The sequence below is a fragment of the Anser cygnoides genome, chromosome 1 (assembly GCF_040182565.1).
Source record: "Anser cygnoides isolate HZ-2024a breed goose chromosome 1, Taihu_goose_T2T_genome, whole genome shotgun sequence".
Taxonomy (NCBI): Eukaryota; Metazoa; Chordata; class Aves; order Anseriformes; family Anatidae; genus Anser; species Anser cygnoides.
Window position 1 is genome coordinate 86,575,754 of NC_089873.1, and position 18,084 is coordinate 86,593,837.

Sequence of the window (18,084 nt, forward strand, 5' to 3'; positions counted from 1 at the left end):
TACGGATATCTGGTATTGATTTCCCAGTCTTAATAGACCATTATGGATGAAGCACTGCTGTGCTACGACATGCTCATTGGTAGGAATGTGCAGTGGCTTGTGAACATTTATTTGAAATTTTGCTACCAGATGGCTGCAGCTTTGCAAACCACCTGCCACAAAACTGAGCCATTCTGGCTCCAGTTTGAGCAGGAGCAGTGACTGCTCCAGCTCCAGCTTCCCATTTACGACTTCCCCAAGAGAGCATGAGATTGCAGATAAAGATGGGAGGATGCAGAATGTGGAGCAGCGCCTGCACTAGGGACATATCTTGGAATATCTTCAGTTTCTGCAACTAGCATTTTACTGGACGTGAGGAGGGGAAGAGGAAGGGGAAAAAAAAAAAAAGAAAAGAAAAAGAAAAAAAAAAAAAAGATCAGCCCATGGGTACATATGAAGTTATAGATGTGCCAAACCTCAAAATGACAGATACATGAAAGCAGCATCCATCTCTAAAATCTAATTTATTACAAAGAAATGGTCAAGTAAAAAATCAGTATAAAATCACTGGCTGCACTACACCCTATCCTCTACATTCAATCTATTATTTACTATCGCTCTATTTCTCATTCATCTTACCTATGCAATAGATGAAATATTTTATCTCAAGATTCTTACTACATATTTTTCTTTATAAGAATCCAGGAGTAATCAAAACATACTACACTCTACCACTTGCCATGGAAACCCATGTTAGCAACTTCTGAATTTAGTTTACCAATGGAATAGTGTTTCGTCATACCCAGAGACTTATTTAAATTACGTATGATACATAGAATATTGAATTTACATATAAAAACTTAGGTAAAATAAAATTAAAAAGTGGGAGTTTCAAAGGTGATTGGGGATTGCTATGGAGCCTGTCAGGAGTCTGAGGGAAAGGTGAAAATCCCATTGAGGATTGTCCTGGTTTCAGTTAGGACAGAGTTAATTTTCCTCCTAGTAGCTGGTAGGGTGCTATGTTTTGGATTAGGATGAGAAGAGCGCTGATAACATGCTGATGTTTTAATTGTTGCAGAGCAGTGTTTACACCAGGCCAAGGACTTTTTGGCTTCTCGCTCTGTCCTGCCAGCGAGCAGGCTGGGGGTGCAGCAGGAGCTGGGAGGGGACAGACCCAGGACAGCTGACCCAAACTGGCCAAAGGGGTATTCCATACCATCTGACATCATGCTAAACAATATATAGGGGTGGCTAGCTGGGGTGGGGGGCCGGCTGCTCGGGGATAGGCTGGGCATCGGTCAGCGGGTGGTGAGCAATTGCATTGCGCATCACTTGTTTCTTACACATTATTATTAATACTATTATCATTATTATTATTATTATTGTTATTATTATATTCCTGTCTTAATAAACTGTCTTTATCTCAACTCACAGGCTTCACTTTCCCGTTTCTCTCCCCCATCCCAGAGAGGGAGGGGGGAGGGTGAGCGAATGGCTGTGTGGTGTTTAGCTGCCGGCCGGGTTAAACCACAACAAGGATGAAATTCCTTGCTTAATAAGCAGTAAAGTCAAGCAAATGGTAAGGTACTTGATGATTCATGGCCTTAGAATATAAGGGCTTCAGTTGGAATTTTGTTTTTTCAGTTTCAAAAAATGAAGTTGTCCTATCTATTTTTTTTTTTTTTTAGTTGTGGTGTTCCACACATCAGAAGTCCCTCTTCAGCTTATGAGAGCTATGTGATAGATTGTGATTCACAGTAAGTAGGCCGGCAAAAGGTATACATACATAGAATAAAATATAAATTACAAGACAGTACAGTAGGTGATCCAAAACATGCAGCAGGTAGTGTGTTTCTTCTACACAAGAACAAGGGCTCTAAAAAGAGGTGAAGTAATACACTCTTAATTTTGAGTTAGAACCTTAATCTGACACATTTAGGGTTGCTAAAGTTTCAGTTTTCTTGAAGAGCTGGGTTCTTCCTCCCTTGATGTTAGCTATGTATTGCTACATTATAATATTTTAATTCTGTGGTTATTTTGCCAACACAACTCTGATATATTTCAAAAGGTTTCAATGCCTTTGAAATGTTGGAATTTAGCAACATATCCACTAGATGTCACTCCATAGTCATAATACTTTCCGAATACACAGCATAAAAGGGACAACCAACTCTACATTGATTTTTTTTTCTTCAGACTCAAAATTATGTTCTTTCAAATATTCTGATAGTCACTGTTCAAAGTTCAGATGTGATGTCTGAAAGGTTGTCATTATAACTTGAAGCTTGTATGTTAACTCCATTTAGAAGGCCTGGTTGCCATCTGGAAGTTATGTATTTCTTTTAAAAATCTCTAAAAAAACATTTGTAGGCTGATGGACTTGATGCTAATGGGTAATCGTGCCTCTGGACCGTGAACACACTGTTCAACGTTTTGATCTGCATGATGCCTAATGATATCAATCTTCAGTGAAGTTGTTTTCTAGCTTATATGTTCATGCCTTCTGGGTTTTTGCCATTCCAAGCTGCTTTGAATTCAGATCCTGAAAAAAAAAAATAATCATGCATTTACTAGGATGGATGACGTCTGTTACACTGCTTGCAATGGCATGTTTCTACCTGGAAGTTCTCTAGCTCCCACTTCCAAGCATTTGTTCTTGTATTGCTTTCAGGTACTGTATCATTAAGTAGTTGCCCTTTTTTTTTTTTTCTTTAAACTAAATATACTAAACAATTTTTCTCCAGCCTTCAACTGCTTTTGTTGGCATTCCCCTCTGGCTTCCAAATAGCCTTTCAAATTATGGGTAGTAAAACCGTTCCCAGTGTTCTAACACTGGCACCATTGCTTTAACACCGGCACCGCTGCATTAGGCTGTATTGGGATTATGTGGTAAGATTTTGGTAGCATGGGGGACTGTGCAGGTGGCTTCTGTGAGCAGAGCCCAGCAGCTGCCCCATAGCAGATCAGAGCCAGCTCCAGCCAGCTCCAAAAGGGACCCACTACTGGCCAGAGCCAAAACAATGAGTGACATTTTGGTTGTGCCTCTAGGAGAGCAGATTTAAGAATGGACTGAAAGGTTCATAAGAAAACAACACCTTCCAGCTTTCACAGAAAAGCCCCCTCTCACTTTTGGAAAGAGCCTGGCAAGACAGTCACCAGTTAACAGCCCATTCCCTAGGGAACTGCACCTCAAAGGCAGATAGAGTTGTTGCATCTAAGGGCACAGGTCATGCCTAAAGGCCTCAGCCAGGTAGGCTTCACTGTGCCAGGACTCTTCAAACATAAAATAAATGGAACTTCCAGGCCAATTCACATTATCTTTTTGCAAACATATGCTGATGCTGGTTTGCTCACAAGCATTAGAGCACCCTTTGAATGAACATCTTTGTTCATTATAAAACTTGCAGTAGCTATAAGGCCCACAGTCTCCTCTTTTTTTTCTCTTTCCAATGCACTCAGAAAAACAGAAGACATATTAATCTCAATACATTTCTATTGAAAACATTTTTTTAAATGCATTTAGAGGCTTTAATACATCTAGACTCAAGCAAGGAGATGGAGTCTAAAAATTATTAAATGTTCTGCATCATTGTAATGGGCCCCTGAATTACCTGTTCTTTCCCAAACTCATTTCCAAAAGCCCAACAGAGCTATATTTTTTTTATTTTTACATTATTTTTATGACAATCCTGCTGAGGGAAGGTGGGCACTATGTTCTGTAGCAAAAAACAACCCCTATATATAATGGGAATTTCATTTTGATGCTTGTTTTCTATCATTTATCTAATGCTGGGTTGGAGATTTATTTTTTTTTAATGAAACGTAGATCTAACCTCTGCTTTGTTATGTTCAGCTACAGAAATGGCTCAAGAGAGTCAAAGATCTTGTTATGTGATCTTGTTGTTGGACAATATTAAACTCTTTCATTGGTCTGGGATTCTAAAAGCAAAGACTTTAGCCTTTTTGATCACATAGAATAACAACCTTCACAACTGATTAGTATCAAGTATCATTAGTATCAAGGGCATAAAAAAAAAAAAGAAGGAAAAGCAGATGAAAGTTACAGAATTAAATAGTTTCTTTTTTGCCTGTGTTACTCCTTTCCTCTTTGGCCACCAGAGTTTTAACACACAAAGCATGCTGATTCACAAATCTACCAGAGGGTGCTAACAAGGGAAATAACGGGCCTTTTGATGGCAAAGAAAAACAGATGTTTGAAGTGAGCTGGAATTATTGTTGCTACTGCTATTTCTGTTGTAGCTTGATCCTGCTTCCTCAAAGACAAAACAAGCTGCAAAAGGGCAGAAAACAAAAAGAACCATTGAGATAAAAAAACGCAGCCTCTGTTTCTGAGGCTGTTTCTCACTTGCAAGAGAGAGTGTCAAGTCCCCAGCACAAGGTCTTTACCTGTCAAGCTGAGATGTGACAAACCTCAACAAGTCAGGCTATTTAAAACATTGCATGAGCTGCCTTTGTAATGACAGACTCTCTGATGCACTGCAAAACAATCATAGTTACCAAAGCCCGGCTCTTGAACAAAAGCAAATGGAAGGAAAGAAATGCACAAAGCATGGGGAAATAGGAAAAAAAAAAATGTTAGGGGAAAGTGATATCAGGACTTCATGTCTCATTGTCTGGCACTGATTAGGATTTTGTTGGAGCCAATGGAGAAAGTGATGACACGAGTCCCTTTCAGACACAGAGCTGTGAGGTCATGGTTTCAGATAAGGATGCTATCACCAATGTTTTCGTGTTTCTGATGCAAGACTGTTGCATCTTGAGACTACGCAGTCTGGAGAAGAGGAGGCTCAGGAAAGATCTTATCAGTGTTTACAAATACCTAAAGGAAGGGTGCAAAGACAATGAAGCCAGGCTCTTTTCAACAGTGCCAAGCGCCAGGATGAGAGGCAAAGGACACAAACTAGAACACAAAAGGTTTCATCTTGAACATTGGGAAGCACTTTTCTATGCAGGTGACAGAGCACTGGAACATGTTGCCCAGAGAGGTTGTGAAGTCCCTCTCGTTGCAGATCTTCAAAAGTTACCTGAACAAGGTCCTGGGCAACCTGCTAGGTGTAGGTGTCTCTGCTTAAGCATGGGGATTGGACCAGATGAGTTACAGAGGTCCTTTCCAGCCTTAACCATTCTCTGATTCTTCCAAGACCTCACTCTCCCATTGTACTCTCCAGAAACTGTTGCTTTGGGATGATGGACAGAATAGCTTAAACTTTCATTACTCTGATTACTAACCTAAGTGAACAGATGGAAGTCACACTGCTCTACAGCTCTGTTTTTAAATGAGGAATATTTTAAGTTACCTGGAGACTCCAGGCAAAGCAAAGCTCACTCAAAAAGCACAGAAACTCTCCTCCACAGAGTTGATATTTTACAGAGACAGGCACACAGTTAAGAAGAAGGAGAAGAAACAACCCAAGTTGTCCAAGGTCAGCCAACAGTTTGACAGATTTCTGACTTCAGTGCTTTAGCCATCCCGTACCGATAGTAAGTATATTGAGGGCAATCTTGGAAATAATAGAGATATGCTTTTCTAGTAGTTAATTCAATGCAGTAGCTGTTTTCTCAACAGCAGTAAAAGTATCATCTGGCTTCCATGATTAATGTATTTGATCAGATACATACATACTAATTTGTACTAAGAAAGATACAGTATACAACTCAGCATGGCAGTTAAAATTACTGCACTTGTAAGAAAAGTAAATATTTGGCAAGGAAAGAGTAAAAAAAAATGGCTTAAGCTTACTATAATTTCTTTGTTACTACTGTGCAAGGATGGGAATAATGGTCGATGATGTGAAAGTCAGCATATAAAAATAATTATCGAATGAGTACGTCTGAGATGAAGGAAATAACAGAGTGCAAACTCTTTCCAGTGAAGCAGCTGTTAATTGTGCTCATCAGTCTAGTGAATGTAGAGGAAAATAAAATGTACTCCTGACTGACTGCTCTTTGGAGAATTTTTTTCTTCCACTCTTATTCACTGCACCAGTTCAGGGAGCCTGCACTGAAATGGCATGCTTGTTGCAGGCTCTGAGCCATTAATACTGTCACTACTTTTGGACCTGCATAAGCTTTTGAACACATCTTCTCCACAGGATTTGGAATAAAGGAAAAAAATCCCGTAGCAAGACATAAGCCTCCTGTCTTCCAGAAATAATGTCTTGTGCCTACCCTGAGAGTACAGGGAGATCTTCAAGGGCTGAGACCAAAAACTCAGAGAATCTCTGGGCTTGTACTGAAGGAAATAACTCAGCCTCCTCCTCTCTCCTGTCTGTATTCCAAATGGAAAAGGTACAGAGTAGAGAGAGAGAGATGATTTAAGCAGCACTCCAAGGGAGTTATGGTTTATGGTAAGGCCCTTTTCCTTAGATAGTTATCCCATTCTTCAAAAATAAATAAATAAATAAATAATTTTCTCCTCAGCAATATTCTTGTATTGGTATTCCTGGTGTGTTGCTCCTATACAAAGTTTTTTTTGTTTGTTTGTTTGTTTCCCTACTTCTTCCTTTTTTCTGCTATTCTTTTTATATTCTTTAATCTTTCTGTAATAAGGACTTTCTGTAATAAGGACTACACAAGCCTTCTCTAAACATACCAAGATTGGCCATGTTTCCCTTATAAACAACACAGATATGAAGACTTCCAGACTGAGAATAAGCAAAGTTGAGTCCAACAGTTATGTCTTCAATGATTGCTAAAAGGCTTCCCTCTAGACGAGATTCAACCACCAGCACCAGGGGACACTGAAAACTTACACCTGGATTCAACTAGGATACTCCTCCTGCAGCATATGAGACGCCTATGTCCCAGCTCTCCTGGTTTGGTACCAGGCACACTCAAGTACGCTATCTATAGATAGTCTATAACCTGTCCAAGGGGACCAAAAGTGAAGGAACCGCATGGGATGCTTGCAGGTGCAGCTGTTCTGGAAACCTTTTTTTCTTTTTCCTCCCCACCTTCAGAGCAATATGGGACAGACAGTCCATGTGAAATAAATATTTGACAATGCAAAGTATCTTGTACCAGAAAGACAGCTTAAATTGTGTTTGCAGAAAGGTACCTATTGCTAGTCTTAAGAGCTATACAAGTGAAGCATCAAATTTCCATGTTTTCACTGTAGTCAGAGACCATTAGAGGAATAGGTGAGAAAAAAAAATAAATCACAAGCCTCTTAAACATAAATTGCTTTCAAAAGCTTTACAAACATGTACAGAAGAGAAGAGGAGTAAGCTTCTAAATAAACTCAAAGCCCTGCAATAGTTAGATGAAAGGGAGTAGAGTGTCTTGAACCCAAACTGTCTTCTTAAGAACTGCAAAATTGATTATAACAGAGACCTTGTCAAAATAACAAATATATTCAAGTCAAGCATTTCTTTGGCTTTACAGGAAACAGGTGACTACAAAAACAAAGGAACTTTTAATGAACACTCTGAAATCCTTACGCCACTGAACTTTGTACAAGGGCAACACAAACACACACAATAGGGTACTAAATAAAGTATTCAAATTACAGTTTTAAAGTTTAGATTTACAGATGATTTTATTAGTTACTCACTGAGAAAGGTATGGAGAGGATTTTTAAATGTTCTGTAATAGAGCTACAAAAGAAAATCTTAATGCTTCTTGTGGTTAGGAAAATCTGTTTCTTCTCCATACTCTGCAGCAATAAATGGTAAGGGTAATTAAGTAGTAGTTAGGAATCTGCTGAGTGTTGCATGTCCTTAATGTGCTTTAAGGAAATTCTAGCATTAGAAATGCATGACATTCCTATTACTTGGTAATTGCATTTTAAATTTTGGCATTTTAATTATACTAATACACATAGGATCATATTTTAAATTTAGTACCTTATTTTATGTAGCAAGTGCTATAAGTTCTTGCTCCTAGATTAGCAAAATTTCATGGAAATCTGGACAATAACATCCCATCACTTTATCCTCATATTCTAATTAAATGCTGACATTGTTTAAATGAGTGAAATTGAGTATGTTCTTTTCTGTGTGTGTTTTTTCAATTCAAAACAAATTTACATTGGGAGCCTTTATGAGATTTTCATGCTCCTTCTGTCAATATTATATCATAATGGATATAATTTAGAAGATTATGTCACTCCTTAATTCATTCTCCTGATTATTTAGGAGATAAGTTTGGGCATACCAATACAAGTTGAATATTTTGTCACTATGTAAGTACTCAGGTATCTCTTAATGAATCACTTCTGAAATTTGAACAAAGGCAATGGCATAATGTTGTGGTGGGGCCTGTGTTTTTTATAAGGGACTAGCGATCCAAATACCATAATATTTTTGAAACATCTGTCTTAAGACACATTTTCAACAAGACTCATTTTCAGAATAGAGGTTCTTCACATTTTCTGGAAAAGCAGAGTTCTGATAAGTTTCTCAAGTCTGACAAGCAAAATAATCAGCTGTTTTGAAAACATAGGCTAAAAAGTAATTGAAACAAAATCTCAGAACTAGTTGTCCTTAAAATGGCTTACATACTTAGCACTGGCTCTTGGCTGTACTCTACTCTCTCTATATAAAGTCTTTCTATAATCTATAGCTGTAAAAATAAATAGGAGTAATCAGTTCTGTCCTATTTTAAGTTTATAATTGCATCAAACAGATGAATGAGTGTGTGTTAAACATGATTTAGCTACAAGACTATGGCACCATTCCAGTAACTCAGGAACCTTCACAGGGGAGAAGTGCAAGAGAATGGGGGACTTGTCCTTCAAACATGAGATATGCAAAATTATGTAAATCAGAGGTAGTTTTAATAACACTCAAAAATAGATTAAGACATCAGGGCAGGAAGTTGTTGAGAGAAATTAAATGAAACTACAAGGGAGATGTGACTAGAAGAGGAGGATAATGAAAACCAGAAAATGTTCTGAATTGCACGAATAGCATCAACCAAACTGGCAAATGAATTGGACTATGATTCTGTATTAGAACAACAATAGCAAACAAGCAAGCAAACAAAAAACAATAAAACTATCCTAAGGCGAAGTTTCAGGTATATTTTTGCAAGATCTCAAGACCACTTAATGTCTGAAGTCTGTACTGTACTTGAAATTTCATTAGAATGATGAAGAGATCACACCGTTACTTAACGGAGTCTGTATTTATTGAGCTGTGACTTTCATTTGTCCAAACATTTACTCTTGCTTTTGTTTCATTGGTAAGATTATCTAGTAGTAGGAGAATACAAAAGAATAAAGGTAAAACTGAGAGAGTGCAGCAACACCAGGTAGACCTGAGATAAACATGCAGTCCAGCACAACCATAGGTAGCTTCCAGTCCCACACAGACCTTAGAAGCTGGGAAACATAAAAGACAATCTACAGAGTGCAGCTGTGGGGACTCATATCTTTCATTTGTGGTGGTGGAAGGACACATGGAAGGATAGGAGGGGGGGAAAAAAAAAAAAAAGGAAAAAAAAAAAAAGACAAGACACGAGACACCTGATGGTTATTGGTTATAAGTAAATCAAAGTGAAGTTCCTAAGGGGAGATGCTGGCATGTATACAAATAGGCTAGAAAGCACCTGCTTCACGAATAAGTTTGAAAGGTATAGCACCTGATAACCCACTGTGCTTCCTCTCTGGTAATCAAAAGATAATCACTATGCTCCCGGAGTGATTAAGATTATTTCTAAATTCTATTTGCAATTGCTTGTCTTCAGCAGGAATGTTTAAGCAAATTAAGGCAAATGAACTGCTGGCACAAAGTCACTGTCTGCACTCCTACATCTCCTAAATTCTGATCCTTTTTATTGACCTGCTTTACTGAAATTAAAGGAACCAAGGGAATAAATTTTCATTCCCACACTGACAGGGTCTCATCCACGCCTTGCTCAGGAATTTGCCTTCTCTTCAGCAACAGAGAAGAATGAAAAAAAAAAAAAAAGAAAGAAAAAAAACCTTATAACCTCTCCCAAAGCCCAAAAAAAAAAGGAATCATTGTTCTTCAACCATATATACATATATATATATTTTAATAATTACAAGTTTACTTTTGTGTTTAGATTGTATTTCCTGTTCTCCACAGTGACAAAACCCTTCAACACCTCTAGGCATGACTTTAAGCAGTTTTCTCCTATCATCTCAGCATTTAATACTGGTGGGGAGAATGCAGAACCAGGAATAGCTCTGCTCCTTCCTCAAAGGATTTCTCGACAAAAATCTTACAAAGTAGTACTAAGAATGTGAATATTTAAGAACATTAAGTCATATTACTTTCTATGTACAAAATGAGGAAACTGCAACCAAAGTTGTGATGCTTTTATAGAGACAGAACTGAGTTTGTCTTCCACCTGGCACCCAGGTAAGCTACAGGATGGTCATTTTTCTAGCACAGAACAGAACCCTTCACATCCTGACTGGTCTGAACAAGAAGGTAACAGCATCTGATTTCTACAAAAAGGTATCAGCTCTACTCATCAACAGCAAATCAGTCTGGACAAACAAGAGAGACTCACAGTATCTGGATTCAAAAGCAATTAGTCCTAGTAATTGTTTTTTATCTGTTATCTTTGGAAATTGTAAGAGGCCTTATCCTTATTGCTCTTCAGCACATGGTCATTACCCATTAGACAGACGGTTCAAACTAAGATCATCCTATGTGTTTGTGGAAAAGATCGTGTATACTCACGTAATTAATGCAGACTAAATAGAGACAAAGTGGAACAAATGAATATGCCCAAACCAAACACAAATCTAGAATTTTCTAGTTTTTGAATATTTGGCAAACATCTTTTACCCGGTATGTAATGATATACATTACAAATAGTATGTTAGAAATACCTACATCCTAAGTTCCTGGGAGAATGCAGTCTGGACTCCACTGATGGACACAGTCTCTACACAGGTTCCCAGTCCCTTTGGGGTTTATTTTATCCCTGAGAATACAGTGAGAACACGTTAGTGTTGGCAAGAGGTGCAGTACTTGTTTCATGGCCCTACTGGGAATAAGAAAATCTTTTCATGCTTTCCTTCTCTTACACAGCCACAACAGGGCCAGCCATCCTGTGGCCTTCCACTTGTCAAGTTTAAATTGTATTCTATTTCAGACTCCATAAGCAGTGAAACTGTCTAGTTTTCTACGTCTGTGAGTACAACATTCATGCATCTTGCCTAATGCAGCTATTACATTAAAAGATCCTACTGGTTCTAATTGGTCTTCCTGAGTCAAAGTGTTTTATCCATTCCACTTTAGGTAAAGCTCCATAGAGAGTCTATTTATAAATGTTGCCAACATGTGGTTAATGCTTTTGACCTTTGATGGTAAGCGATTCTAATGGTTATATAACACAGCAGCAACATTTTTTTGTTACCATTCTGGATATTCTTGTTTGGGAACAGTCTGATAGCCTCTATTTCCCTCTCTCTCTTTTTCTTTCTGTATTTTTTAAAGCCTGCCAAATAAAAGGAATTATTTGCTCAAAGTGCAGACCAACTGAGTTTTGTAGCAGCTCATGACCAATAAACCACAGAACAGTGCACATGTCAGCTTCTGAGAAAGATATTGACATCTACCCCATCAAAAGTCCCAGGCCTTGTGCCAAGATTTTTATGGTATCAGAGCCAAAATGAACATGAGGGGAGGTGGTACCTGCACTTGTGTTCATAGGATAAAGTATCTGCAATAGCATCTTCCTCATATGAGCAATGCAATTACTTCCTGGATTCTGAGTTAGGGCAGCTGAGGGGAAATTAAGGAGGGCCAAGCAGGTACTGCAAGTGAACAGGAAAGCAAGGAGAAATCCCACTTTGTGGGGAGGGTAAGTAAGCAGATGGGGCATGATGATAGACCTGTAGTACTTATCTGGGCAGAGGAAGCCTTGGACTCTGGAGGTGAAAAGTTTGGCTTAATGAAGTTCTAGAGTTTGGATCCCACTCAGGTAGGTAAGCACAGGTGGGGTGTGCTGCAGCATAGCTGGAGACAGGGGTATAGAAGGATTTCTCCTCCATGTGTGCAGGAAGCATGGCACAGAGCCACTGCCTTCAGTGCCCTCTGGATTAACAAGAAAACTGAGTTTACGATCTCCCGCTTTCCTGAACTGCTGTTTAAATTTTTCTGGTTTAACAGTGTGGAAATTAGATTTTAAACTTTTGGTTTACAATGCTGGAGAGGAAGTCTGTTATGAAGGAAATATTGGCAGTGTTTCTTCATCTTTTTTTGAGCTGTTGGAGTGGAACAGGATATAGCCCCCTAATTGTTAAGTTCTCAGCACAGAAACAGGATTCTCAGCATGCATACAAGTCTGGGAAAAGGCCAGGGCCAGTAATACCATGCCAACATAGTGTCATCATTTACTGGCAATCTGCCACAACAGAAACTGCACGACCAAAAGCAGTTTGGTTACACCAGTGGTTTAGATTTTCTTTCTAGAAGGATGTTCATATTAAACTTTAAGAAAACTATAGCAACTCTGAACACTAGCAATTTTGCAGAGGGGTCTGGGGTGGGGTGGTAGCGTGGGGATCAGTTACTCTATATAATCTTGATATCCTCCCCCCCACACCCCGAGACAGCTCCCAGGATCCTGGAGAGAAGAACAAAAGAATGCCATTTTGTGTACTCTCTATAAAGGAGTGAACCAAAGCACGAAGCTTGTAACGACCACATCCCAGAAAATCACTGATGTACTGAAAATGCCACTTATTCCAAGTGATTCCAGTGCAAAATCCAGACATATAGTTTAAATGCATAAGAACCTAAGGGACTGTAAGCATCTATTTGCACTGGTGAAGTCATGCATCTGTCTTATCTCCTACCTAGGGCACTGTCTGATGGGCACACTTTGTTTCTAGCTGTGTCAACACTAACACTTTAGTCCTGACCAGGAATGACTTTTTTATGATCCCTATTTATGGTACTTTAGTTCATACTGTGGACTGGTCACAGCACATACACACACACTCACTGGACAGCCTTCTGGTGAATCTGTCTCAAAAGATGAGGACCAGGTGTGCATCTGATGGTCTCCAGTTACTAATGAGCTCTCTGAACACAGGCCCAGACCGGTGCTAGTTCAGAGTAAAAACCACAAACACCTGCTGTGTGACTAGTGGCTCCTCAGCACCAACTGTTTTGCTACACAAATCTGCTCTGCTTGGGCTACACCTTGCTAAGAGCCACTGAAACACAACTTCACAACGACAGGCATGTCTTTGTTAAAAAGAAGTGTTGGAGGCCTCACCTCTTGTAATCCTGAATTCTCTGCCTTCCACAGCCCAGGACAAATTCACAGCCGGCTGCTGGCTCCATAAGGAAGATATCTCCATAACCAACTATTGCACAAGGGCCACGTTTCCTGAAGTCACAAGCTACACAGTCAGCCGCTCCTCTGCTTCCCATGGGCTGGCTGAAGCATGTCCTCTGGTTAGAGGGCTGGCTACCATAAGTAGTTTTTTGGACAAGTACCTCTCCCCGTGCACCGTGCAGACAGTTTCACTGCCTGGCTGAGGTTTGCAAATTCCTCTCCTGGAAGCAGCTGTCTGAAAATTAAGTGTAGCAGTGCTCAGCACAACTATTCTTACATTCACCAGTGCATCTGAGCCAAATTGTCAGGTCCAGGGCTAGCGCCAAAACTAGGAATGGAACTCAGGCATTTCTTTTGCATATTTTGAGTATCTAAACTGCATTCACAGGTACACAAACCAAAGAACACGGTAAGTGTAATGGATACTTACTTCCACCTTTTCGTTAGCACACAAAAATAGAATTTTAAAGAAGTTAGCTACTTGAGACTATTAATTGTTTGCTTTTGCTGCTTATTGCCACTACAGTGACATCCTTCAGTTCTGTGCTAATTGGAGTTAGTAAGAGATTGCTGATGCTGGCAGAGCAGTATACAGATTGTGATATTCTTGACATTGTGCTTGCAATAGATAGCCTCCAAGAACACTTCTGGCCAAAGTCCTTTAACCTTCTTTAATTGTGAATTACTGTCTAGGAATTTCATTACACGTTCATCTGTAAGGTTGCATACAGCAGAGTGACTTACTCCACTTGCTCCAGTAATGGGTCTGTGAGAATAATTAGGGTAATGTATTAAAGTATGACTCTTGGAAGACTTGTCTGACAAAAAATAAAAAACAAAAAAAAAAAAACAGAGAGATTCATGGAAAAATGAGTAATTGCCAGCATTTCTTCACACCCCTAGCCAGACAACATCTGTTCAAATTAGACTTTGTGAATTTGATACTATCTGAACAGCAGGTCTGGTCCAAAAGCCACCAATAATTCTTTTTCCTTCCTTCTCTCTTTTCTACAGAAATAATCAGCTCTAAAAACAGATTCCTTGGAAAGGGATTTGTGCAAACAGGTTTTCTTATGCCAAACAGAGCTTTATTAACGTCAGTGAAATCAGCATAGGTATAAGGGATTGCTCATTAAAAGGTGGAATCTCTGTATTCTGCTCTTCCAAGAGCTGAAATATTTTAAAGACAAATATATTTCTTATTCATCTTTTCTCCCTGGTGACAAATTTCTTTTGGACACCTTATTAATAGATATGCACACAGTCTCTCTGAAGAAGAGTGAGAAAATTTATCTCATCTGAAAATGGATTTGCGTTGAGTGGGAAAATCCACTGATACAGCTCACTTGGCATGAGGATTACCATTCTGAGACAAGCTTAAACTGTCACATCCATCCACACTGTGTTTTTTTTTGTTTTTTTTTTTTTGGCTAGAATGATTAGAAATGGAAAAAGGGGAGGAAGGGGAACCCTATAGTTAAAGCCTCCCTAAAAACTGTAATTCTTCTGCCAGGTGTATTGGAGCCCGCTATTATAATAGAGGAAATTTAAAGCAAGAAAAAAATCTCCCTATGTAATTTTACTACCAGAATTATTCACAGAATGCAACTTTCGATGCTCCATGCAGAAGAATTCCTGCAGGCTGTAAAATCTTATGCATGAGCATTTGAATCAAAAATACTGGCACATTCATCTAGCCACTATACAATGCACAGTGTTCCCAGCCATCCAAGAATAGAAGAATGGTCCTACCAGGCCAGACCAAAGATCCGTCCGCTCAATATACAGTCTCTGATAGTGACGAGTAGTGGATATCTAGGGATAATGCAGAGTAGCACTTCGCCTGGATTGTCTTTGAAAATCAGCAAACTAAGGGCAGTTATAATTATTTATGAACTTTACTGGATGCTGCTAACAGTGAAATTAAATTAAGCTGTGATCTGGCCATTTGCATTCCACAAGCAGAAAAACAAAAGCCAAGATCAGTCGTTACTCATGTTAAATTATTTGGTCACATCTAAAACAATTTCAACATATGAAATTATTTATAGATGTTTTTCTTTAGCTAATAATTACATTTCACACAAAGTAAATTATTTGCTTAATGTTTAGCTACAAGTTAGAAAAATTCCAGAACATCTATAATCGTAGATCAACTTTTAAAGACAAGGATAGATACTTTTAACAGCTTCCACAGAAATTATTTTCCCTTCCAGGCTGAATTCAGAACAGCGAATCAATACCACAAAGGTTATGTTATGCCTCCTTTCGCTGCAGAACAGCAAGCTGTTGGTGATTTGCTTTTTGTAAATGGCTCATTATATTAGTAGAGAAGGAGTGCATTGTCTGTTTCTGAATTACTATGCCTTTAGGATTTTTCTCCCTTAATGAAGTATAGTGGCTGTTGAAGCTAGCGCTTAGAAGAGAGTTTGCTTATGGAAAAAAAAATCTGAAAATTTACACATGATTTCATATACATGGCATCTTTGTCATGTTAGAATTGAAAACACTCCCCCACAGCTACTGATGAGAGTTCACGGCTTTTTTTAATGCTGTTCAGTTATTCACTTTTTATGCTAAGTAAGGAATGTCATATAACAATAAAATTAAGCTGCTTACTGGAAATGTGCAATAATCCATCCTCACTCAAGATAGCTAATGAAAACTGGGATTCATCAAATTCTGCTGATATATGAGAATAACTGCATCCAGAACACTTTATATAACATTCTGGCAACAGATAAATATATAGTCTCTCTTTTAATTAGAAAATCTGTCTCTCAGTTTGATTGTATGAGGCATAAGCATGAATAAAATGAGGCTGCATGCACTGACTTACAACTTACTAAACCGAAAATATATTCCCAAGATTGTTTTAGCTGGTGATAGAGAAGTTTGTGCTACAACCCATCCAAATGAAGGATTCATAACCAAGCACACACTTAAAAGGGCAAAGTAATCTGACTTCTTTTTTTGCTGGTCACTACAAGAACCACCCCCCTAGGAAGAGAAGCATGTACTTTAAAGGGACCTCAGAAACGTAGGCATAAAGCCAACCAGCTGCTGCTGTGCAAAAGAGAACGAAAGAATTGAAGATGCAAGTGAAGAGCTTGAAAGGGAGAAATCATCTGAAAACATCTGGGAGAGAGGAAGGCTTCCTCCCTTCTAACACTGCTGCAGTGCTGTAACGTTACCTGATGCTCCAAGGCTGCAACAAGATCACTAGTTGAGGGCACACAAAAGCCCCTTGACCAAACCTCCAGTTTTACCACTAGAACAAAACATTCACAACTGCTCAGCACAGAACAACCAGATAAACACCTCTGTCAATCTAAAATTTGTCAGTGAGTTAGCCTGAATAGGAGTTTGAGTTGTCAGTGAGCCTGCAATCATCCCCAGAGCATTTGCAATGGCTGGGGACAGCCTGGAGCTTTCACTCCACCCTGCCCTTCCAACCATAGAACAGCTCAGGTTGGAAGGGACGTTAAAGATCATCTAGTTCCAACATCCCTGCCATGGGCAGGGATGCCACCCATTAGATCAGGTTGTTCAGGGCCTTGTCCAACCTCAGCTTGAACACCTCCAAGGAAGGGGCATCCACAACTTCTCTGGGCGACCTGTTCCAGTGCCTCACCACCCTTTGAGTGAAGGATTTCAAGTCCAAAGCTCAGATGGATGCCACTGATGGCACACTCTGCCCAGGCAAAGTAGATGGGCTGCCCAAGCATGCCCTATTGTGTTCTGACCTGTGGCAGCCAGGCCATGCCCCAGATGGTGGCAGCATGTTCAAACTGTAGCTAATAAGGGGCAGGCACCATGTTGCTGTCTCTACACCCTGGCAAGCTACACCACTTTCTCTTGCAATCAGGAAGGAGCAACGGGAGTCAGGTGAAGGTGGCTCTTATCCATTGGCTCTTCTCTTTCTCTTTTTTGCTTCTCAATATTTATCTATCTTTTCCTCCCTCTTCCGCTCCTGTAAGTCTTAGTTCTTGGCTCTATCCATAGTACAGCGAGATTATTTTTCATTAAACTATACTGAAAAGGCAGGATATTTGTATTGCTCAGGCTCAGGTGGGGATGAAAGAATGAATGAGGTTGAAGGCTGTGTGCTCAACAACTTGATAATTTCTATTACAGACCTTATTATTAGGAACAATATAGAGAAACTCTTTTTGGCCTTAATAAAGAAGAAGAAAAAAAAAAAAAGGAAAGAAAAAAGGAAGTCAGAAGCATATTACACTTTAAATTTGCAGCAAGGAGACTAGGAAAAAGGAACATTTAAACAAATGATGAAAATACAATCAAAAATGGATTTTGCTCTTTCATCCATGACAAATCAATCCCTGCTCTTTCTTATTTATTTATTTATTCTACTTGCAGACTCTGGAGAAAAAACACTTTTATTAAAAGATAAGTTATCACACAAGAAGAATTGACAAGATGCCCATCAAAGCACAGCCAGGGGAGGCTGGAGGGCTGCGGGGTACTACGGTGCATCCCCCTGAAACCAGACCCATTCCACGGCCCCAGCGAGGTGAGCTGGTCTGGGGACAGTGACTAGGGTTAGTCACAGCCTGACAATCCCCAGGTGAGACTGCTGGGCCCTGCTGGGCCCAGGCTGGAAGGCAGTCACCAGGACAGAAAAGATGGGGCCAGGCAGGTGGGCTGCAGAGACGCCGAGGGTGAAGGCCCACCTTAACAGCAGTTTAACGTCTGTTAACTGTCACCCTAATGCATCTCACCCACCTCACATGTTGATCTTGAAAGTGGGGTTTGAGATAGTTCAGTCTGGTGATCTCTCAAACACTAGCTGCA

The 18,084-nt window shown here is 39.5% G+C and overlaps 1 protein-coding gene across 7 annotated transcripts in view; it reads right to left on the reverse strand.

Moving 5' to 3' along the window:
- Positions 1 to 484: 484 nt before the first annotated feature.
- VGLL3 (vestigial like family member 3) overlaps positions 485 to 18,084 on the reverse strand; it is a 125,105-nt gene continuing 107,505 nt past the window's right edge. For all 7 annotated transcript variants that reach the window (XM_067001569.1, XM_067001563.1, XM_067001559.1 and 4 more), the window contains exon 4: positions 485 to 2,521. In XM_067001569.1, the coding sequence (XP_066857670.1) occupies positions 2,466 to 2,521 (56 nt within the window). In that variant the 3' untranslated portion in view covers positions 485 to 2,465. The remainder of the gene's footprint in view (positions 2,522 to 18,084) is intronic.